The sequence below is a fragment of the Dreissena polymorpha genome, chromosome 14 (assembly GCF_020536995.1).
Source record: "Dreissena polymorpha isolate Duluth1 chromosome 14, UMN_Dpol_1.0, whole genome shotgun sequence".
Taxonomy (NCBI): domain Eukaryota; kingdom Metazoa; phylum Mollusca; class Bivalvia; order Myida; family Dreissenidae; genus Dreissena; species Dreissena polymorpha.
In genome coordinates this window covers 48,318,629-48,344,686 of record NC_068368.1, presented here as the reverse complement: position 1 = coordinate 48,344,686, position 26,058 = coordinate 48,318,629, and the positions used below count along the sequence as shown (strand labels likewise).

General features: G+C 37.3%; 2 protein-coding genes across 2 annotated transcripts in view; both read right to left on the bottom strand.

Moving 5' to 3' along the window:
* Nucleotides 1-24,656, bottom strand: part of LOC127857532 (junctophilin-1-like) — an 81,053-nt gene extending 56,397 nt beyond the window's left edge. Inside the window, 2 exon segments of the mRNA XM_052393953.1 lie at nucleotides 19,808-20,281; nucleotides 24,548-24,656. Coding sequence (XP_052249913.1) covers nucleotides 19,808-20,192 — 385 coding nt within the window. The 5' untranslated portion in view covers nucleotides 20,193-20,281; nucleotides 24,548-24,656.
* LOC127857348 (zinc finger protein 143-like) lies at nucleotides 22,973-24,112 on the bottom strand. The gene has a single exon (XM_052393748.1). The coding sequence runs from the start codon at nucleotides 24,110-24,112 to the stop codon at nucleotides 22,973-22,975; it is 1,140 nt and encodes a 379-aa protein (XP_052249708.1).
* Nucleotides 24,657-26,058: the final 1,402 nt, after the last annotated feature.

Sequence of the window (26,058 nt, the reverse complement as noted above, 5' to 3'; positions counted from 1 at the left end):
CTGTGCACGATCTCGTAGTATGTTTCCATTGAGATATGTATGGTAAATTCCTTTTAATACTTTTTTTTATATGTTATTTCATCTTCAATGGCTTTGGTATCATTTGTATTTGTTTAATGCAATTGTTTTTCAAGTTTTTCAATAATTTGTATGGTTTCAGTTTTTTTTTCTTTTTGTTTAAATGAAGTATATTTTCCATTGATTAATATACCTCTATGGCCAGTGTTTCTTCATCTGTATTCTAATTCCGACTTGCAATATAACTTTGCGACCAGGAAGAAATTTCCATTTAGTGTTAAGAAATTCTGACATTTTGCTATTTTTGGTTAAAAAATATGCCTTTTGCATCATTCAAACGGTATCCAACATTTAGTCCTTAACTGCAAGGTTTTCATTGATTCATAACCGTTAATTTTGTTTGTTGTTTTTAAATGCGTGTTTTGAAAAGAAATGACTTAAGATGTTTCTGGAATACCACCCCTGGTTTTATGTTGCATGTATTAATAATATTGCAGAGTGACTCAGGTATCAAAAAATAGTCTAATCTGCAAAATATTGTTGGTTTTGTGTTTGAGTGCCAGGTGAATTTTCTCTCATTCGGATTAACTGTACGCCATATATCAATTAAATTGTAGTTTTCAATTATGTTATTCAAAATGTTTCTATTTTTTGAGTGAGTATAAAGGTTTCCATTTTTTTTATCTAATAATGTGTTCAGAACAATATTGAAATCACCTCTAACTATGATGTTTTTATCTTGGTTACTTATTATATAGGATTGTAATGTTTCGTAAAATTTGGATTCATCTATGTTAGGGCCGTAAACGTTTATTAATGTTAATTGTGTCTCGTGTATTTTTATATCTATACTTGCTTGTCTGCCAATTATTATTTCGTTAAAGTTATCCACTGTTATTCCTGTATTACTTTTGATCAGAAAAGCGATGCCTTGTTTATTTGTATATTGTCCACTAAGATAAATATCTCCGTCCCGTTCATTTTTCAAGGTTTGTGCTAAGGTAGGTGTTAGATGACTTTCCTGTAAAAGACATATATACTTTTTTTCGTCTAGCCATTAAAATTCTTTAGTGCGTTTGTCTTTGTTTTTAAGCCCTTTTACATAAGAGTACATATGTTAATACTCATACAAAAGGAGAGTTGAGTAAATGGTAAGCTTTTGTTTGCATGTCCAGTTGCTTATTGTCTTAAGGTATGCAATTGAGGTAAACATGCTTTATTTGTATATATATATTTATGTATATATATGAATATTATAGCGAGATAAATAATATAAATAAATAAATATGGGTAGACTGGAATGTAAGTTTAAAAAAAAAACAAAAAAAACACGACTTTATATTAAAACTAAAATATTTTCTACAAAAAAACGCATGTGGAAAAAATACTATAAATAGTATTTGGTACGTTTACTGTTTCTTCATTTGCGAATAACCATTCTTACTACCGGTTTTTCTAATATTATTCAAAGCAAAAGTTCTGCAATTTACTGTTTTCGAGTATATTTTCTTCCGCGTCCAATGCTTCAATAAATAATGTTTATTGACCCATACAGTGCGGCGTTTTCCGCTTGTTTGCGGAACTATCACGAATAATTAACAAAATATAATAACGATGGCCGTGTTTATTCAGGGCAGGTCACTTTCTATATCGAACATCTGTCCAGATAATCATTATAACGACTACTTTGACCGAATTAAAAGTAAATCAGCCGTGCTCTAGACAACGCGGTTTCATTCATGTGCAAACCTTTTACCACTTCTAAAGATACGTGTTTTAACGCATTTGTAGTCCCTTAGAAAGTTACATTAAATTACAGACCTTTCTTACTAGATTCAAGTGTTTAAGGCTTCATTTCCAACCCTTAGTTACTGATGAGCAGCAAACATCATAAAACCTGAACAGACTGCGAGTTACGCGTAGGCTGTTCTGGTTTTATGCTGTTTGCACATAGCCATTTTTACTTTTCCTCTGAGTGGGAAAGTGTTAAGAGTGGGAAAGAGTTAAGTGTTAAGCTGTTCTGGTTTTATGCTGGTTGCAAAAGCCATTTTCACTTTGCTTCATATGGGGAAAGGGGGAAAGGGTTAAAGGGATCTTTTCACGTTATGGTAAATTGACAAAATTGAAAAAAGTTGTTTCAGATTTGCAAATTTTCTTTTTAGTTATGATATTTGTGAGGTAAAAGTAATACTGAACATTTACCATGGTCTAATATAGCCATTATATGCATCTTTTGACGATTTAAAAACCTGAAAATTATAAAGCGTTGCAACGCGAAACGATTAAATAATTTGGAGAGTTCTGTTGTTGTCGTTAAATAGTGTGAAACTACGAAGATTGCTTATATAAAGTATAAAATACGTCATACATATGTACTTGGCTGGATGGCCGAGCGGTCTAATTGATTTTTTACTCCAGGACTCCGGGGGTCACTGGTTCGAGCCCCAATGCGGTCTACTTTTTTCCTTTTTTAAATAATATTCTTGATTTTTTACTGGAGCTTTTTAGATCCAATGTTTACATTTATCAATATAAAGCATTAAATGACAAACTTCAAAACATGCCAAAATCTGTGAAAAGGCCCCTTTAAGAGTTGCCTTATACAAACCTGTGCAGTCCGCATAGGCTTATCAGGGACGACACTTTCCGATTTAATGGAAGTTCTCGTTTGATGACCTTGTTCTTTGAAGTGAAGTCTTTTGGAAACGAAACTCCTGTCTAGGCGGCGAGTGTCGTCTCTGATAAACCTGTGTGGATTGTAAACGCTAATCTGGGACGACACTTTACTCACATGTATTAAGCCCCGTTTTTTTCCAGAGCGAGGCTAAAATGATTTGAAGGATGAACCAATCAAAACGTAGCAATTATTTAAGATAAAGATTGATGTTGGAAGTATTCTGAAATAAGTCATACAGAGTCGCTAAAATGAAGTATGTGTAGCAGCCATATGCACAATTTTACCTCAAACACGAAGTAGACTCGCAATCGCGTTGAAGAACTATCGCTACATTGGCTTGAGGTTTAATTGGATGAAATATTAACATTTTATGTTATTTTCAAAGACATGATCATCACGAAGATAGTATAATTTGTCGTTGAATTACATCCAGTAGCATACTCATTAACGCCCATATAGAGCGCAAATATCGGTTATCGCCATTGTGTTACAAATCTATTGAAAGACTGAATAGAATCGATGTATCCGTAACGTTAGAAACATAACACACTGCTGTAATGAGACTTTGAATATATTACACATATTTCGTGTGCATGTTTACAATTCGTTGCCATGGGTATCAACCATAAAAACAGTGAGGCCACTGAAAAAAAGTTATACTGTGTGTTATATGGGTTTAATTATTATATTGTTTTAAATTATAACTTACATAGATATCAGAGTTATTTACAACGTTTACTACATACGCTGTCATAAAAGACAATTGTTAAATGGGCATTTACGATTATTGAGATTGCTTCCATAAGTTCCCGTAAAACCAGATGCGACCAATACACTAAACATTAACATTTTGTGCTTCATCTTTGTCAAGAATGACAGGGGCTTCAGTTCAACTCTTTTCCTGAGTTAACAATGAGTGGAAATGTGGCGGAGTCGCGTATCTTCCAGTCTGATAACATTTAATGATTGAGAACAATCTAGATTATTACCTGGCACATAAATTGTATTTATTCACTAACATAAAGAAAAACTTTTAACAGCCGCTAAGCTCACTTTAAAGAAGAATACAAATATTCATCACGTGTACTCATTTCGATGTTGTAAAATTTATCAAAATATACTTCAAACGAATTTCTATAAGACGAACTTGCATGCATCAGATTGATGCTGTCTATAAAAATCCAATTTCTTTTAGCCTATCCTAGGTCCAGGTTGGGTACTAGGGCTCTATTGGTCATTGTCGGCTCGGGTACTACATAAATGTACCCCGGGTACTCTTTAGTATACTTAAATGTTCCCCAGGTACGGATAATATACTGAAACGTACCCGGGAATTCTAACGCTAAATTGGTCGTCGTCGGCGCTTTTTTTACCAAACAAATTATGTTCAAATTTATGACAAAATTCTGTGAAACGACCTCCATATTATCGAAACTCAGACTCAAAAAGCATGTCGAGGCAGGTTTTGTTCAAACAGTATTTTGTTTTGTATTCCGTAGAGCGTTTTACGACATCGGATTTTGGGCGGGAATAAAGCTCGGGTACAGTCAAAATTGGCCGGGTACGTGTTAGTATATTTTCCGTACCCGGGGTACATTTAAGAAGTACCTGAGACGACAATGACCAATCGAGCGGTACTAGGGGTGATGTGGAATGCAAAAGATCGTGATGTAGCAAATGGTGATGATGCTTTTAAACGGTCAAATTATTTTCCTGTGTCAGATGAACAGTTTTAAATATTCTTCATGCCAATTTAAACAAATTCGAAGCGGGTTTGTACAAATTAAGACAATGTCGACGCCAGATGTGAGGATGCTGGCGTGGTGCTGCCGTTAACATTTGAAGTAACAATTGTTCTTTTAGCAAGCATTGTATGGGTTTAACAAAACGGTAACGCAAACTGAGAAGCAAATAAGATCAATGTTAAAATAAGTAGTTTCAACAGGTAGGTGATATTTATAAGAAACAAATGAGTTATTATCAAAAGGTTAGAGCAATGTATCGTGATGCTAGACGAAATGGTAAAATCTTCAAACCCAGCCACGAAAAGACGGTTTGATTTTGTCCCATATTGCATATCAAAGCGCCGTCTCTCACATGTGTGGATTTGTGGACAGACATAAGCAACAATTAAAGCAAACAGCGCAGGTCCTGATGAGACGCCGCATCATGTGGCGTCTTATATGGGTCTACGCTGTTTGCCAAGGTCTTTTTTTCTAGATGCTAGGCATAAATGGGTAAAAAGCGGGCGTTGTTTGTCACACATAATGTGAACAGTTGATAACCACATATTATATTTATTGTGTGCAAATTTATATCGAAATCACATTATGCACGACAAAAATATCGCTAAGACAATGAATATGCAGAAAATCTACAGTAGCCTTTCAATGTTGTAAGCAAAATGTTTTAGTACGTAGTGTAAACAAACAAACCACTTGACGTTTCAAGGATGGTCGGCAGAACATGTGGACCGACAGAAAAAAAATCATTATACTCCTCCAACATCAAGAAAACACGTAAAAAAAATCAAAGTAGCATTGCAATTTTAGTTTTGCAAAATATAATAGTGTTTACCGGCAATATATTTACGACTATACCTAGTACTTAACAATAATAATGTGTAATCATTCACAACATGGCTCGTAGCTTCGATACAATAGACTGCGAGCTGCTCTGTTTAACGTTCACTTCGCAAATATCCGTGGATAAATAAGATGATGGCAATTATCAAACACAAAACCTGCACGTCCGATGATAGTAGTTCCGGGTAGCTATGACTGATCGAACAATCAGAGCGCGTACAATATAGAAGCGCTTCCGATGTCATGTTGTAGTTGTTAGTACAATCTATATACTGTTAACATAGTTCAAACAAATGATGATACATGTTCCGAAATAGTGGTCGATATTAAACGCCGACAATAAAATAACAATAAATGAAATATGTCTGACAATACTAGCAGTTTACAATGGCGAATGAAAACATATCTGTTTCATGTAGTTCAATCTTAAAGAGTTCTTTTTAGTGCTTGTCTTATCCGACATATAGCATGCTAGTTAACGATGTGGTTTGCAAAGTTTAGATGATAATGCCGTATGTTATTTAATTTTTCATTATATACATCATGTTTTGTTTCATTATGAAAACACCAGATACTAGTTACAACGTTTTCAATGATAAGACGTACTTACGAGTAAAATAATTAGCGGTTCAAGAGAAGCAAATTCTTCGCATTTTCTTCATAAGACCGCTTTGAAATCAGTTATTACCCAAGAGGCAAACTAAAATAGCCAGCTCGTGAAGTTAAGTAATCGTTTGCGTCGAAAAGCATTCTGTTTTCACTTTATGTAAATCTTCAAGTTCTACAAAGCATCTTAATGTGCATCTATTTAAAGCAAATAATTGCTTACAATAAGCAGTTCACGTTCGACAAGCTCGATACCAGAATCTCCAGCAATGCATATGTCATAATAAGGATTATGAAAGGATGTGTTTTTACAATACTTTAAATTTCAAAAATTGTGTCATTTCATAATGAATTTAGATTATTGAACGCTCTCGAATTACAATAGGTTCGAATCGAACTCAATGCAAATATTCATAAAAAGCTCATACGTAAAAAAAAAAACAAGTCGAATACGACGTCCTCTACTCTTTGAGTTATTTGTATTGTGTTTTGACTATTGTAAGGTAATACCAAACACTTGTCAATGAATGCCAGCAAATGTGTATTTTAAAATACTATATCAGTATACCCGTTGATGTCACAAACTGAGTTCATCTTCGTTCGTGTTGACAGTAACAGTAACCCAAACAAACACTAATGGATGACCTTTTATAACAACAATAATTCGCAAGTTATCTGGCACATTAATCGATGGAATCTCGAGCGCGTATCAGTGCGATTAGTGACAATTGTGGGCCAACATACCAGACCGCTGGATACCAACAAATGCCGATCGCATGTCCTGGTAAACGGGCCATAAAGACGCAGCCGCCAAGTGTGTCCTATTGAAGATCGATAACAAAACAGCTGTATGCGATCTACTACATAACAGATAATCTCTGTCTACAGTCAATAATTATGATTTCCAATTGACAGAAGCTAGTGTCTATTTTGTAATTATAACGATTGATCGGACTATATCAACGCCCGCCGTTTGACTTCGGGTGCTGGTACTTCCATGGCGGTATGAGAAAAGATACCCAAGCCGTAAAAAAGTATATGAAGGACAAATATCTGTTTCTGTATTAAAAGGTATTGATATAAGATAAATTATATTATTTATAATGAAGTAGTTCGTTACATAAAAAATGCAATAGTATAGTTGATATTGTGTCCGCTATGCCATTGGCAGCGTTATTAAATCTAAGTAATACATATGACCCGCGTCACACGAAAATGGGTCTCATGATATACGAACAATTGTTTAGATAATTTACCAATTGTGACACAACTTAAAATAATATTGGCACTTTTATTAAACGATGATAATTCTATATTAGATACATGCGTTATTTATTTGCGATTTTGTTTGAATCGTTGTATCAGTAAGACTGAATTCATCAAAGAAGATACCTTGATAAACGCATCGTTCCCCGAAACACATGCCAGCATAGGCAACATACAAGTGGCTCTCAGAGGGCATGTATACACGTTGCAATCATAACGCACTGGAGATTTCGATCAGTTAATCTTACGTTTTTAGTATACACCTGTCAGACGCCTTACCTTTCTAGTAAAATATTGTCAGTAACGAATAAAGTGTTTTAATTTGAGGGTGAAAGGACTGGTCAACAATTACCAACCGAACCTTCTCTTACATCATTTGCGACACGCATTTGTTTTATGTTTATGTACCGAAAAAAAAATCAACGAGAAATAGCACTATATCACATTAAACAGTGACGTACTTCAGTATGCGTATGGTAAATTTCATTAAATTCAATTCACACTTGTAACAATTCACGCATATATAAATCAAATAATACAGCGTGTTTTAATAAAGTCGAGCCCTATACATTTTCGGAAACCCTGCATCGTTTCAACCCCCCTACCCCACCCCCTGCCCCACCCCCTCTAAATCCGCGTGTGATTGTAACCATAATGAAAGTATGAATACATTATTTCCATCATCATTCTGAAGCCAGTGGCAGGTAATGTGCAGTATGTACCCATGACGGTCATTAATGTTTTATATATGCAGGCTAAGGTAATGCCAGGTACGGGTAATCCAGACATAGGCCTCCCCGGGCGTGTTGGATAAGACACACGTTGTTCTAGTTTTTTTGTTCCACATGATAGCAATTAGTCACTTAGCAACTCGTTGCAAGCGTGTTCTACACAAGCCGAGCCTCGCAAACCGAGTCGTGTGCCGCTCGTTAGTTTATCTGATTGTTATAAGATGAGTGAAGCTTGTGTACAAGAAATTCTGTACGAATGTATATTTAAATGTATTTGTATTCCTTAACATGAGTGCGTTCGATGTTTGTTTCAAAGGTGTTTTAAAATTACAATTCCATTCGCCTTTCTTCGTATAAATGTTCAACAGAAATGTTATGATATTTTTGTACAAAGTTTTCATCATTTTATCCTGAACTAGCAAGAAGAGTCCTTTCCATGAATGGACGATGTCCCATAGTATTCTTACTAGTCTTATGTTAATGTAAATTTGATTGCGCAATGGAATGTACACGAAAAGCAAAATGATCCATTTATAAACATCTGAGCCATGCTCTGTGAAAAGGGGGTTTAATGCATGTGCGCAAAGTGTCGTCCCAGTTTAGCCTGTGCAGTCTGTTAGTGCATGTGCGCAAAGTGTCGTCCCAGATTAGCCTGTGCAGTCAGGTTAATCAGGAAAGACACTTTCCGCCTCCGATAGATTTTTTCTACGAAGAGACTGTCTTTAAACGGAAATATCATAAAAGCGGATAGTGTCGTCCCTGATTAACCTGTGCGGACTGCACAGGCTAATCTGGGACGACACTTTACGCACATGCATTAACCCCCCCCCCCTTTCACAGAGCACGGCCCATATCTTATGTAACAAGAGAGCCGCGATGACCCGAAGCGCTCTCCTGATTTCAAGGTTAACCGGCTTCCGAAGACTTGAACTGGTGACACAGTTTTGTTAACCCACTTAACCCAGATTGAAACATGACAGCGCTTGTTCTTATCATGTTGAGAATGTGACCAATACCCGTAAACATGCTAATGTTAGCGTAAATGTACTCTCATTTGCTGACTATAATTTTTCGATATGTACATGTGACATTTTCGTTAAAAACACAATAAGCGTTATAAAAATTTGACTGAGATTGAGTCAATCTGTGGCCGCTTGAGTAGAACCAAGGTTTCTCTAAGATTTGACCTGGTAACCTTTCTGACGCACGTGACCCGAACTCGTCCTAGATAATGTAAAGATAAACAATCTGAAAAAATGTCATCAAGATCCAGTCATAAACGTGAATTCTAGCGTGGTTACAATGGTTTTCTAACAAGTGACCTGGTGGACTAGTTATTTCACGCACGTGACTCCGATCTTAAGTAGATCTACATATACTTAAGCTCGATTAGTCATTGTCGGCTCGGGTACTACTTACATGTACCCGGGTACGCTGAAGTATAATTACATGTACTCCCGGTACGGTAAATATACTTAATCGTACCCGGTCGATATTAGACTGTACCCGAGTTGCCCAAAATCCGATGTCGTAAAACGCGCTACCGATTATCTAAAACAAACTTCTATTTAAACAAGAGGGTCATGGGCCCTTAGGCGCTCACCTGAGACCCAAAGGAACTAAACTATTCTGGGAAGGTGGAGTTCAAAATAATAATAAAACTTCATACAGACGGGCGTTCATACTTAACTTCTGCTTTATAGTTCGATTACTGTATTTAGTGTAAAATCTTCAAAAGAGGACGAGTGCTGAGCAGACAGGCGGTAGAACAGACTTAGTGTGCTCTATTATTAAAATACGTTTTCACTGTTTTTGCATTCAAAGTTATTTAGAACAATGATACTCTGATGTTCAAGTAATACAGCATTTCACATATCATACATCTGTATATAAAATTAATTAGAATAATGGTATTTCTGACTTTCACATAATACTGTATTTCACATATCATCCATGTAGGCCTACATGGCTTTTGTATTTCAATCTGTATTTATGATTTAAAATGAAATTTCATACTTCATTTAAGAGTAAATTTTTGTTAATTATTCACATGTGTAAGTGTTGTTTGTAAACAATTCCTCTACGCTTCTACTCTTTATTTACAACCAATGCAAAACTAAAATGCATTTTAATTGTGAAATATATTCTCAAATACAAGCTGCATTTAATATCATGAGTATCGCAAATAGTTGGTTTTAAGTACATTTTCTCTATCTCTTTAATTCTTGAACAAAGTATATCTGTGATATGATACGTGTTCATGTAGACACGATAGTTTTTTGTCAATAAATGTTTAACAGTAAAGTTGGAGAATATTTCAATCTATTTTTTATTGATCAATATGATTGAATTTTGACAACAGTTGTTGCCTAAGCTGTAAAGGTTATTTTTACGTACATATCTTTACTTTTTCTTCTTGATATTCATAATATACACTGAAACTTTGTGATAGTTAAATAATAGCCATATTGAGTAAGTTCAATCAGGCATCACTGTACATAAAGCTAAGAAATATTAAATATCACGCCCATTAAATTTATATATATTGTATAAACCTTTCTTGGAAATATATAAGTACATAATTTTGCTATTTCAAGAGCTTGCTTCAATGTTGTAATTTGTTCTTTTTATGCAGTCAGCATGCTGATTTTTATATGAAAATAAATGCCAGACAGATGTATTTATGTGTTTATCTCTATATTGATACCACTGTATAGCAATTGCTGTTCCATGCTGTTCACGTACTACTGTACTACGGTGGCATAGAGGTGACATTCACTTCTCTTTCTAGTCTAGCTAACTCGTGGCCTAGAGATAGAAAAAAGAGGAGAGCAAAACTCAATAAAAGCGGAGTGCAATTAAAAAAGAGCGGTGAAGTAAATAAAGGCAGAGTGCATTAAATAAAAGAGGAGAGCATTTTCGTCATCTCGAGATCCCAACATAGAAAAAAGAGGAGTGCAATTTAAAAAAAGAGGAGTGAATGCCATCTCTAAGCCACCGTACATTACTGCATGGAGATCATGAATATCATAATATGCATAAATTTCATTCAACGTGTACATCGGTAATTTCATAGTAGAGTGTAAACAAGGTTACACTATAATTAGCCATTTAAAGCCATATTTTTCAACAGACCGCAACCATAAAGGAACTCGGCCTAGATATCATAACAAGATATCCATAAAACCAATGTTTTTACCAAGTTTCATGATGATTGGGCAAAAAAAAGTGACCTCTAGAGTGTTCACAAGCTTTTTTTACTATACAAATATAAGGAAAAAGACCCCCCCCGGCGGCCATGTTTTTTTTACCGATCAAAACCATTTTCAAACTCAACCATCAGGAAACAAATGTTCAAAATTTTTTTCACTATATACATATAGAAAAAACTGCCACCCCCCCCCCCCCTGGCGGCTATGTTTTTCCACCTATCATGCCCATTTTCGAACTCGTCCGAGATATCTATAAAATCGATGTTTAGACAAAATTTCATGATGAATAGGCAAAAAATGTGTATTCTAGAGTGTTCACAAGCTTTTTTTACTATATAAATATAAGGAAAATGACCCCCCCCCCCCATGGCGGCCATGTTTTTTTACCGATCCGAACCATTTTCGAACTCAACCGTCGTATCCAGGAGACAAATCTTCTAAGCAATTTTTATTAAGATTGGAACAAAAATGTGATTTCTAGAGTGTTCACATATTTTCACTTTATACATATAGAGTAAACTGCCCCGCCCCCTGGCGACCATGTTTTTTCACTGATCTGGACCATTTTCAAACTCGTCCAAGATATTAATGAAACCAATGTTTCCACCAAGTTTCATGATGATTGGGCAAAATTTTGACTCCTAGAGTGTTCACAAGGTTTCTCTATAGCCATATAATGAATACTGTCCCGCCCCCTGGCGGCCATGTTTTTCAACTGACCGGAACCATTTTTGAACTCAACCAATATATCATTAAGACAAACATTTTGACAAAGTAACATGAAGATTGGGCATCAAATGTGACTTCTACAGTGTTCACAAGGTTTTTCTTTTTTTTTTACCTAATGACCTAGTTTTTGACCCAGCATGACCCAGTTTCGAACTCGGTCGAGGTATCATTGGGACAAATGTTCTGACCAAGTTTCGTGAAGATCGGACAATAAATGTGACCTCTAGAGTGTTCACAAGGCAAATGTTGACGACGGACGCACGACGCACGACGGACAAAAGGCGATCACAATAGCTCACCATGAGCACGTTGTGCTCAGGTGAGCTAAAAAACTGCATCAACATGCTTTTTGAGTATGGGTTTCGATAATATAGATGCCATTTTACAAACAATTCTCATAAATGAAAATATAATTAATTTAAAACAAGGGCTGTTTGTAAAACATGCATGCCCCCCATATGGGCTCTCCGTTGTAGTGAGAGCCATTGTGTGAATATGTTTTTTGTCACTGTGACCTTGACCTTTGACCTGGTGACCTGAAAATCAATAGGGGTCATCTGCCAGTCATGATCAATGTACCTATGAAGTGTCATGCTCCTAGCCATAAGCATTCTTGAGTAATCATCCGGACACCATTTTACTATTTCGGGTCACCGTGACCTTGACCTTTGACCTTGTGACCTCAAAATCAATAGGGGTCATCTGCGAGTCATGATCAATCTACCTATCAAGTTTCATGATCTTTGGCATATGCGTTCTTGAGTTATCATCCGAAAACCATTTTACTATTTCGGGTCACCGTGACCTTGACCTTTGACCTAGTGACCTCAAAATCAATAGGGGTCATCTGCGAGTCATGATCAATCTACCAATGAAGTTTCATGATCCTAGGCGTATGCATTCTTGAGTTATCATCCGGAAACCATTTTACTATTTCGGGTCACCGTGAATTTGACCTTTGACCTAGTGACCTCAAAATCAATAGGGGTCATCTTCGAGTCATGATCAATCTACCCATAAAGTTTCATGATCCTAGGCGTATGTGTTCTTGAGTTATCATTCAAAAACCATTTTACTATTTCGGGTCACCGTGACCTTGACCTTTGACCTAGTGACCTCAAAATCAATAGGGGTCATCTGCGAGTCATGATCAATGTACCTATGAAGTTTCATGATCCTAGGCCCAAGCGTTCTTGAGTTGTCGTCTGACAACCACCTGGTGGACGGACAGACCGACCGACAGACCGACCGACCGACATGAGCAAAGAAATATACCCCCTCTTCTTCGAAGGGGGGCATAAAAATAGCCGACAACGACCGATTTAGCGTTAAATTTCCCGGGTACGTTTTAGTATATTTTCCGTACCCGGGGTACATGTAAGTATACTTAAGAATACCCGGGGTACATGTAAGTAGTACCCGAGCCGACAATGACCAATCGAGCTATACTTAAGATAAACGTACCGACAAATATATTGTTAATACAAACATTCTGATCAATATCATCACGATTGGGTGAAAATATGATCTCTAAAACTGGAACGCTCTAAAAGTTGACGGCACAAGATACACGACACCGGTCATAGACTGACCTCAACTTCTCTCCATAAGCAATAAGTTCTAGCATGAGCTTAAATCTTGGATATTATTAAAATGTGTGTACTGATCGTGCAAGAAAACGCGTTTTTTTTTGTTACGATCGTCTAAAAATTGTTTATTTTACAAAATCGTACAAAAGAATGCTTTACTTCTTTAATTATACAAAAGACCAATTGTGTGAGTCAATAGATCACAAAACGCCTTGCTCTAACGATCTTACCAAAGAATGCTTTCATCATTGTACACAAGAATGCCAGTCATGGGGATACACTAATGAAGAAACACATGGCGAGAAAAAAGTGCCACCAGCATACATGTCGCCTTCAATAGTGAGCAAACAACAACAGCATCGAAGCTGCCTGCATACAAAGCATCCGAGACAAGAAAGACGTGATGAATATTTTATGACCATGTTAACTCGCGGTCCTCGCGATTAAAGCTGACAGAAGTCACGTGCAAAACGAGTAGAGTTTGTCATAAGGAGACTGGGTGATTTTTAATGCTCAGTACGACATTCCACAAGGAATTGAGCTGGATATTTTGAAAATGTGTACCAGTTGTTCATCAATCATATTGTTCTAACGTTATATCCAAAATACGTTCGCCTCATTAGAAATTTAAATATAACAAGAGGGCAAAGATGGTCCTAGTTCGCTCACCTGAGAGGAGTCGGTTCATTCAATCTTTACCAAACGTCAAACTTGACCTAGATATTGTCCAGACAAACATCCTGGTCAAGTTTCATCATTATTGAACCAAAACTCTGGCAAATGGAGTGTTTTTGTTTTTGTAAGATTTGACCTGGTGACCTATATTTTGAGTTGACCCCCCCTTACCAAACATCAAACTTTACTTACAAAAAATAAATATTATGACAAAGATTCATAAAATCTGAAACAAAATTGTGACCTCTAGAGTGTTTACAAAGATTTTGTATAATATAATGAAAATTTGGACAACCTAAGGGCAATAATTATGGCATTAATTATGTGATATATATAAAACCAATCCTTGTACCAAGTGATTGGGCAAAAAATGTGATTTCTAGAGTGTTCACAAGCTTTTTTTACTATATAAATACAAGAAAACTGCCCCCCCCCCCCCCCCGGCAGCCATGTTATTCAACTGACCGGAACCATTTTTCGAACTCAACTCTCATATCAAGGAAACAAATGCTCTGACCAAATTTCATAAAAATTGGGCCAAAAATGTGACTTCTAGAGTATTCACATTTTTCACTACAAACATAAAGAGAAAAATGCCCCGCCCACTGGCGGCCATGTTTTTTTCACCGATCTGGACCATTTTCGAACTCGTCCGAGATATCAATAAAACCAATGTTTTGACTAACTTTCATGTTGATTGGACAAAAATTGTGACTTCTAGAGTGTTTACAATGTTTCTATATAGCCAAATAAGGAAAACTGCCCCCCCCCCACCCGGCAGCCATGTTATTCAACTGACCGGAACCATTTTCGAACTCAACTCTCATATCAAGGAAACAAATGTTCTTACCAAATTTCATGCACATTGGGCCAAAAATGTGACTTCTAGAGTGTTCACATGTTTTCACTATATACATACTCGTCCGTGATATCAATAAAACCAATGTTTTGACCAACTTTCATGATGATTGGGCAAAAATTGTGACTTCTAGAGTGTTTACAAGGTTTCTCTGTAGCCAAATAAGGAAAACTGCCCCGCCCACTGGCGGCCATGTTTTTAAATGGACCGGAACCACTTTTGAACTCGACCAACATATCATTAAGGCAAACATTTTGACAAAGTTACATGAAGATTGGGCATGAAATGTTACTTCTACAGTGTTTACAAGGTTTTCTTTTTTTTTACCCAGTGACCTAGTTTTTTACCCAGCATGACCCAGTTTCGAACTTGATCGAGATATCATTGGGACAAATCTTCTGACCAAGTTTCATTTAGATCCGACATAAAAAGAGTGTTTACACACCAAATGTGGACGACGGACGGACGGAAGACGGACAAAGACCGGTCACAAAAAAAAGTTCACCTAAAAAAAAGTTGATTATCGTATCGTTTAATCAGTGTGGTAAGTATGAGGTACACATGGCCATATCAAGTTATATCTAATCAAAGTATTAAAAAAACTTGAAACATTAGACTTGTAACCATGGTAAAGCAGAGACACTCCGGTAGACTGATGTATGCAGCACAATAAACAGTAACTTTACAACAATCAAACCATTAATGGTATCACATCAATTAGACTTAGCGGCCACTACCAGAAAACCTCGGCAAATAACACACATAACGCTTTGTATTTGAGAGTGAAAGGATTTCTTTGAACAACGGATTTGTACAGCGGAGCCCCTTCTATATGAACAGACCGTTAATAAATACCACAATTAGATTATGAGTTTCTTGCACGTCGTTACGATGGCATTCTCTCGTAAACAAACCAACGCATCTAAACAACATGGCTCCGAGTTGCAAAATCTACTTCTTTTAAGCGATGGCAATCTATTAATTTACTCGTGTAATTAGCGAACATGAACCACAAAACATGACTAAATGAGTCGTGTTCTGAGAAAACTTGGCATAATGCATGTGCGTAAAGCGTCGTCCCAGATTAGCCTGTGCAGTTCGCTTTAATAGTATTTTTCGTTTAAAGAAAGTCTCTTCTTCACGAAAATCCAGTTAAGGGGGAAAGTGTCGTCCCTGATTAGGCTGTGTATATCGGACTGCACATGCATTAAGCCCAATTTTCTCAGAACAAGGCACAAATAATCAAATCACCTCTGACAGAGAAGTTTATCGACATTTATACATTGAATCACATGTTCATGGTCCTTCATGTTTCGTTTAAAGTTTCACAACACTACGCGATACTTAACTGAATTTGCATTAACTTTCGAAATATACTGTTGAATAATCGAGGAATGAACGAGGAGTAGTCGGTCCATCATGATACTTATGATTTTTCGTATGACGTGTTCCACAAAGCATCTATTTTGAATCGCTTAAATATGTTCTAATGTTTATGATAGTTCTTTATCATAGAACCACCTACAAGTACTAAAATGTGTTTTACAGACACTACAGAAATATTGTGAGTTACAATGAATGTTTTCATCATGGTTATCACGGATCAGAGGTTTCCAGATCAATAGACCAACTAATAAAGGCTCAGACGATTTTATCGGTTACTATCTATATTGTATCTTCATTGATTTCTATCTTTTTCGAACGGCGTTCTCTGTGTTATTGTGTGGAGTGGACTTCTTGGATTTCCAAGTCTTTTCTTCCCAACATATACTCTTCACACATGTATATAGACATAGCATTATATTTAGGAATCTTACAAGATCAGTGCGGTGGTATGCAACAAACGAGCGTTGTATATGTGTGATCCATACACAAAACACGAACTAGAGCATTATTTTTTGCCGAAAATATATGAGTCGCGTTCTGAGAAAAGTGGGTATAATGCTTGTGCGCAAAGTGTCGTCCCATATTAGCCTGTGCAATCCGCACAGGCTAATCAGGGACGACACTTTCCGCTTTTATGACATTTTTCGTTTAAATGCAGTCTCTTCTTAGCAAAAATCCCATTTAGACGGAAAGTGTCGTCCCTGATTAGCCTGTGCGGACTGCACAGGCTAATCTGGAACGACACTTTACGCACATGCATTATGCCCACTTTTCTCATAACGCGACTTATATAATTAACATATTTAAAAAACGTTACTCCAGTGTAGACAACAAAATGCAGCTCCATCATTAACTACTATATGCGCATACATGGGTAAAATTAATACATAACACAAACTTCTAAACATTCCGCCTATCTATATAATATGTTATGCTTTTCTTCATCCCCAGAGAATACCATTTGCTTTTTCAGGAGACTAGGCTCTAGCCTAGAGCCAGGTAGCAAGCTGACCACCTTATGTGGACCGCAGCGACACATTTGACAATTTATGATTGTTATAAGTGAAGTTGCTTATAAAATAAGCACTCTTAATAAGGCCTTCACATCTTTGTAGAAACTTGTGTATCCCCCCTCACATTGATGGATGCATTACACGCGCACAAATCGTCAATACAGTTAATAATGCTTTCTCAGGGGAAAATAATAAAACTGCGAGCAAAACTTGTCGATATTGTAGAACAATGCCACGGCATGAAAACAATAAAGGTGAAGTGCTTAATAGACTGGAGGACTACGACCACAAACTGCGGCTACACACGGCTCGATCAATTCTAGTAGAGCTTGCTTTGTTATGTGTATGAAACATATTTACGATCTCACTTAAACATATTTATTCGACAAATTTCAGCTAACTTGCTGGTGCAATATCTTTTATATATGTACTAGACAATAACTTAAAAATCAATACATTCGAATCGAAATGCATGGTTTCTTTTTCTGTCTTCATTGGAAGGTCTGATTCAAATCGTTGTCAACGCGAGTTTAATATTGGTACATTGAATGTATGTGGTAGCTAAAGAAACTTCAGCGTACAGTTTATATAGTATTGACAGACCTAAGTCGCGCAGTCAAAAATCATAAAAAGCGACATTTAAAGTTATGGTAGCCAGAACTATATTTGGCAATTCTGGGGTAGGTGTGAGATTCGGTTTGCCTTCAAACCGGTTTAAACCTCCAAGTCTTTGCATTAACCTTTCGATGACGGGGATCCACATTTTAATTATTTTGTAGTTGATAACAACACGATTTTCTCTCCTGATACAGTTATTTTTTGGGGTTTCGTTGTTTGCTATATTCTATAGAAAGATCACGACCCATGTGATATTCATAACAGAGTTTCTCTGAACTATTCGTCTCATAGGATTGTTATTCGTGGGTTCGTACATTAACGCCAGTAATAATTAATAACCCAATAAATACTAAGGCCATCAACATCAGCCGGCCATGTTAACCAGATGTCTTCTCCCAGGTATTGTGGCTTACAGGTAGGCAGGCAAGAATACACACACAAATCTGCTGATGCAGTCGATATGAAGTATTTCCAGCGAAGATCTATGACATATGTGCTTGGCTGTGTGTTGTACCTGGAGTGGCCGCATAAACCAGTTATCATTCCGTCTTATCTTTATTATTACAATCTGGGAGAAATGTACAATTCTACTGCATGTACTAATAGGTCTGGTATTAGCGGTAAGAAATGATTACATGTATACACGAATCGACTGATAATTATTTCTTTATTTTAATCCGTGTGGTAGAACGATGTGAATCCCATTTCATAAAAAATAACAAGTATAGGCTTGTTGAACTTGTAGTATTTTAAAAGCTTCCAAGCTGAATGTACCAGTATTTTCTCGTCGATTGTCAATGGTTAAATGCACTGTTAAGTTGGAACAGTTCAGAATCAGGGTCGCCACCCAGTGACCACAGCTGTACTCAATGTACGGGCACCCAGCTAAGAGCACATTGATGCGGACCCATATCAGCTGAGATCAAGCAATATATTGCTGAGACTGAAACCGTGCATTCAACAGCTGCGTAATCACTTGATATAATATATACGTTATTTGATGCTAACGCAGTGTAGCGATCAGACAAAATCACATAACCACTAATAACAATCACACCGCAATTTGCGTTTTCGTAAACTAACAGAATAAAATAATTTGCCTCGTATATACAAAGCCATTTGTCCCATTATGGTGTAAGATATAATATCAAAACTGTTACAGGAAGTAAAGTATAAAATCGCACACGACATTTTTCTGTCTGCTCAGTGTCGCTTAGACGCTTTTGATACACGTGCTCAAAACTCGCTATTTTTATTGATTTTCGTACCAAGAAAACTGTCACACCGGTCGATATTTTCCCGCGGATAATTATTGCAGACATGGCCATGTTCAACAGACGAGGTCTTGTTCATAAAACATCACCTTATTGTAGATGCTGTCGCTCGGCGTTCCATTTTATGTCCCGTTCAATGATTATAAATGTATAGAAACTACTTGTTTGCAAAAGTAAGCTTAAAAGAACTAGCCAAAGCTCGCTGTTTAAGAGATATGTCTTATGAACGACGGAATAACGTGTTCATAACGATAAAAGAGTTAGTCTTAATAAATTAAGTATCCTATATGGCCTCAGTATTACAATGCACGATGCTTAGCAATTGCTTTTTTAAAGTGTAACATGTGTGAATATTTGAGGTTTTGTTTGTGATTGAAAATCGTGTAAAAACAATTCCTAAATTGTTTAGGTTTATAGACAACGAAATTTGAATAACCAACAAATAAACTTCAGCGATGCGTTTAAGTCTAAGATGAGTCTTACTTTAAAATAATTACATATACGCATTTCAAGGGGGTATTCATTATGAGTAGGTAAAACAGGCACATCGCACACTCGTAGTATCTTACCTCCATCAGCGTAGGTCTCACAACCATACCCGTCCTGAAGTCCTGTCGTCCACGTGCCTTCATAACGTGCACCGGAAGTGGTACTCTGACGCACACCATAGCGACCCTTAAAACCCTGCGTCCATTCCCCTTTGTATATCCAACGCCCTTTAGTCTCAACTCCTAGCCCATGACGCTTTCCCTGGAACCACTGGCCCTTGTACGCGTTTCCACTGGGCCACGTGTACACACCGGAAATCTCAAACCCATATTGCCAGGCTCCCGAGTACTCGCCTTGGCCTTTCGGTCCGGTACAGACACCGTGTCCGTGCGCCTTGCCCTCCTCCCAACCCCCACAGTAAGTGCCCCCATCATCGAAGTCAAACCGACCTCCTCCGTGCGTCATCGGCCTGTGATCCCTGGTTACCCTAGCGACGGGTCCTCTCTCGCAGCTCCCTTAACTCAGCAACGGACATCCGGTTGTTGCCGCCGTCACTGTGAATATAAAATACTGATGAGACTGAACGACTGTCTTTGAGCAGTATTCTTATACGCGTATGTGGTACGTGTTATCATGTATTTAATAGTGAACGTGTTCAATACCCGGTTATGTACGTGTTCAATACCCGGTTATGTACGTGTTTAATACCCGGTTATGAACGTGTTCAATACCCGGTTATGTACGTGTTCAATACCCGTTCACAAATTATCTCCTGTTGCCTCTGATCTAGACTGTATCCAGGGTATGTTTTTCATCGAAAAGATATCCAGTGAATAATGTTCAAACAACACCTATACCAATACACCAATAAGCACCAGTATTGACTGCGAAAGCACCGCAGTTTCCGATGGCATGTAAGTGTTTTTTTATAATCCACAGAAACTCATCGATAACTCTCCATTTTACGCACATGTAACGCGATTGGATTTATACTTTTCAACAAGATGGAGATAATATTCCAAACAAATTTGTCACAATACGAAAGACAGACTTCAGAACGAATAAATTATGCGAAACGTTCAATCAGCAGCAGTTGTCTGCCGCTATGTCGAGCACACGGCTTTCCAAATAAGGCGAGCCGTTTATTCATTGGGTAGATATTTCCCAGCATCCGTACAGTAGGGTAGCTATTCCTTGAAAAACCCGCTGCCCTAGTACTCGACCTGATAAATAAGCTGAAAGGTTAGATAAAATACATTTGTGTAAAAAAGAAGTATTAACGCTACCAAAACTTATCCTATATGCACTCAGAAAATATCATTGACCCTAACATCAAGCGTTTGTGTTATAAACTGAAATCGCACATCTCACAGGATCGAGTAAACCAGAGGGAAAAGAAATATTGGAATTCGCCATCCGCATGCGACTTTTATGTAGAGAAACTGTTCAATACTTACTCGAGATCGAGAATTTTATATGTAACTTGGGAAATAAAACATGCACGTGTGTCTGAGCTCAGAGAGGATAATTTGACAAAACAACGGCATTCCGTGGTTTGTTGCTAATGTAATTCGCCGATGTCGTTAGAAATGATAGGAGCAAGGCGCCATAGTTACGTTGGTGCGCCAACAACATTGTCTAAAAAAGAGTGAAGATTTCTATAATATAAACATCGCGGTTGAGAAACAAGCACATTAGCTATTTTTACTATGTAACAATGCGTTGTTAAATATAATACTTAATAGATCCAACACATTTTTAATCCATAACTACTGAATGGTGTTTACACAACAAATTGATAATAAAATGTAATAATGAATCAAATAATCGATCGATAAGTAATTAATGTCAATTACCATATTATGCGTATTACAATTATTTACAATGTGAATATAACACTGAATCTTTTGTGATTGTAAATATTGACTACATTTTAATTGAATCGTCAGTAAAAAAATGATTAAAAATTTAAAATATGTTTGTCCAATAAGTCGCGCGTTTGTATCTGTGAAATAATCAAACATTGTAACATGAGTTTCACTTTTATGTCTAAAAAGGCTATATGATAATCGTCCAGAACTCGCGAATAAGATGCATCCAGATGTAATTCAATCAATGTAATTCTTGTGTTAATTTGTTTATTGAGCCTGTAAATGGATCATTGTCGTTCGAAGTTTTTCTGCCAATTGTACGAATTACTATTCATGGAACTATAATTCCTAATGACGAGACTAAATTGCCCTGTTTAACTGTCTCAATAACTCTCACAACCCGGCCTTCCATTAATCAGTGACATTTTGACCCTTATTAATCGAAAGCGTATCGAACACAACAATTACGTTGTAAAAAAATATTAGGTTGTAAAAGTAAAGGTTCGATTATAAAGATATGCTACCACGAGGAATTATCTTGTTGGGGGCAACTGCTGCTGAGGACATATTAGCAATGGTTTATGGAAGGTGGTTGTAGACAAATTATGAGCAACGTGTTCATAATGTTTGGGGATCACTTTTATAGAATGGTAACGAAGAAACTATATTTGCATGCATACGTCAACATGAAAATAACCATCAATGATAAAATCTACATATATACATATATTCCGACATCCTCCGTTACAACGTTTGTATGAAAATCTATATACAATTATATAAAGTAACAAAAATATACATGTACACATAAAGCTAACAAAGAGGTATTGTTGAATTTATACACACGTTTTCATTCTCAAGTTTTGAATTTCTGCTTAAGAAAGACTAAGTATATGTATGAATAACATAACCAAGCTTGTCCTCAAGATTTACCTCCCTTGACAGCCTTGCAACGGCGGTACAGAATAAGCCTCGCATAATGCCCACCACTTCCAGTACTTTTATTTTTTATCATATCGGACATCACAAAATCTCTGATATTCGTAGAAAAAACAACATCCGTGTAGTAAAATGACAACTGTTCGGGCAAGCTTTGAGTGGTTTTAGTTACTTTCCAAGCGTGTTATCATACAAGCTGTTGCCGCATGCAACAACCCTAGCTGACAAACACAGATTGGTTGTCGGAAGTTGTATAATACCATCCAAACAAACTGCCGTTATGTCGCCGCTGCAAACGATCCTCCGGTATTTCGGACATAAAATATTTCAACCAACGACTTTTATATTTCCTTCAACATACTATTTATGCAGACGTACATTATACTACGATATGTTTTGGAAGCCGCACACTTTACTTATTGCTGCCGTCGAGCACTAATTTTCTGCCGTCAAACTTGTTCCAGGAAGAGGCTCCAGTCCGACTCTGCAGACCTCCAAGTTGTGCTTGTGAAGGTAACGCTTCTGAGCAAAGTTTCGCCCACACTTCTCGCAGCGGTGCGACTTTTCCGTCACGGAGTGCGTTAGCAGATGGGAACGCAGGTTGGACTTATCTGCGAAGGCCTTCCTGCAAGCCCCGTGGGGGCAGGGGAACGGTTTCTCGCCCGTGTGAGTTCTCATATGACCCTTCAGCAGCCACGAGCGGCTGAACACCTTACCGCACAGGAAGCACGTGTTCTTCGATTTCATGTGAGCGCGAAGGTGGGGAACGTACTTGTCGATTGACGTGCACACAAAGTCGCACTCGGGGCATTTGATCACCTTCTGGCCGCCAGCCACGTCTAAGATGACAAGCTTCAGATTCACGTCCCGTAGTTTGACAGTTTTTGTTCGCATTCCATTTATAGCAACGGGCGCAGCAGGCGAGACGGGTACAGGTGGTTTTATATCGTCAATTAATGTGACGTCACTGCAGACTGATGACGAAACATCACTTTCGGATAAATTTGCATTTATATTAAATAAGTCACTGTGAGATGTTGATTCTGCATCAGAATCAGGAAGACCGTTAATGTCAAGAATAGTATCTGGTGTAAAGTCCTTTACACGCACTTGACTTTCATCGCAAAGACTGACCGACTTAGCAGAGTCTCTGCTATTGTTCGACAGGGTACATATGTATGTGGCTTCCAGTCGATTTTTCTCAAAGAAAGCAACAAGACTGTTTCCCTCTTCCACATCTTCATCAATGCTCCTGCAATTCCCCAAGGCTTCTAGTTGATCATCGCGTGAAACATCACTGGCTTTCGGTGGCACTGATTTATCTTTGCTTTTATTCTCGATTTCAGATGACGTGACACAATTTGGCTCTTGAGATTCCTGGTATTCAACTTCCGAGTCATGAGTAAGGCCTTTGCCGTCTTCATTTCGTTCGAACAAAGCTTTCTGTTCCAAGAACTGTCGACAGCGCTCCCGGAAACATTTTACCGAATGCAATGAGCGCTTCCTGACGTCAAATCCCGCGAGGTCGAATTCTGGGGCTCGGACACACAGCTGGTAGCGCGTCACAAACGACATGTGACACAACGACTTGTGTTTGTGCTTCGTACGTTTTGCTTTTTCGTTTTTATCTTCCTATGAAAGATAAAATACGATGCTGTTTAATGATATTCACAAAGATCCGTGAAAAGTGTACATGTATTGTTTTTTTGAATATATAGGGGCAACTGCATTAAATTAATTCACAAGACATATCATCATGCGAGAATAACCGTTCGCATGCACACATTCAAATTGTTCGATTATTTACCATAAGAGACAAAGAGTTTATTCTCTTTGAGCTTAACTATAAATGTATATTCCAAGGAGTACGACCGGTGTTTCAAACCACGCACCGGGCCCTCGCTAAGTGTTGCGTTGATAGTGAAAACAGTAGTGACGGACTACAATGTAACAATACCTTCACTAAGTGTATACTTTACATGTAAATGAGAACTATAACAATATGCTAACCTTTGTCTGCAATGTGCCTGGTGGAAGTGGTGGGGTCTGCGGAATCGGCGTCGCCGTTGTCGGCCTAGTCGTGACCGGAACTTTCATAATGGACAGACCGGATCTGGTGGTCATCACGTGATTGTCGTGGGCTGAAAATTGCCGCACAGTATAAACTTCTTTAAAACCGATGAAGTTTGTGAGGCATTAGACGGCTTGTAGATATATCATAATAAATTCATTCGACACATGTTATCCAACAACTTTTTTTTAAACAGGTAACAAGTTTGTTTTACACATTGAGGTCCTAGTATATTTATTCTGGTGTTCGACGAAGTTGAAAATCCTTTTTATTATATCGGGTTATGGCGGACGTGCGGCGTTAAACAGATGATTTTCTGTAAGTAGCAGTAGAGGATAATGACCAATCTTGATGAAACTTTGGATAGAGCAAGCTTACATGATTACCGGTACCTAATTTGCGATTGTAAATGAGACGATTTGGGTCAAGGTCGAGGTCCCTGTTAGTCTTACTACAAATAGAACAAGAACATCAGTGAAACTTGAAAATGCTCCCCGATGGCGCGCTTTGTCAATGTATAGGCAATGCGCCAATTACTCTTTTAATTATCAACTGATCAGAAAAATGTTATTGACCTGACATAAGAGCGTAACGATGTGATGTTATGGGAATATATTCATTAAGAGGGCCGAATCGACGAAAAGACATGCCAAGTTGTAAGTTTAGTGTAATACAAGGTGTATCAGAGTATCTATGAGTAAGTATAAAAATGAACATATCCAGTTTATTAAACAATATCGATAAATGCACAGTATTCTAACAAACATATTAAAATATTTGAAATTAGTAATCGCAACGGGCACTTGTTCACATTTTAAAATAAAATTGCAGAATATTATTCTAAAATAAATTTATTTTACCTCTTTCGCCATTGTATAAGCCATTCCTGTAGTCTCTTGCAGAATATATAAAGCACCTGGGCATTTTAATGCAAGTATTATTAAATATCCAAATATTTTTCGAAGATTAAACGGTTTAAAATGAAGCAGTGCGAAAAGTTGTTTTGACAACATCACGCGCGAGTCATAATGACGTCATATTTAAGCAAGTTCGTCAGTTTCCGTGTCCTCCCGGTAATTACGGTAAAGCGAGTTCATTAAAGACTGCTAACGACTTAAGGGCCTAAAGATACAGTTCTAAGAACGATCGCCTTATGCGTTTACTACGAGGCAAACTTGGATCTCTATTATTATGTTTGTAGATATGTTAAATATATGAGTGTCATTTCATTTCTGTTCATTTCATTGGCCATGGAAAAGTATTCGCACAAGAGCACGTATCAAAAGATATAGACTGCCATAGTTATATTAAAAAGGCGACAGAAGCGATGTGCACTTCAGTATACCCGATTAAATTGTCTTAAATATAAACGTAATATTAACTTCGAATTACCGACACATGCTATGGGCTACTTATTTGAGAACATGGCATGCAATGTTGCTAAGAATTA

Excerpts from the sequence above, each read along its gene's own strand:
- LOC127857348 (XM_052393748.1), bottom strand. The coding sequence starts at position 24,112 with ATGTCGTTTGTGACGCGCTACCAGCTGTGTGTCCGAGCCCCAGAATTC.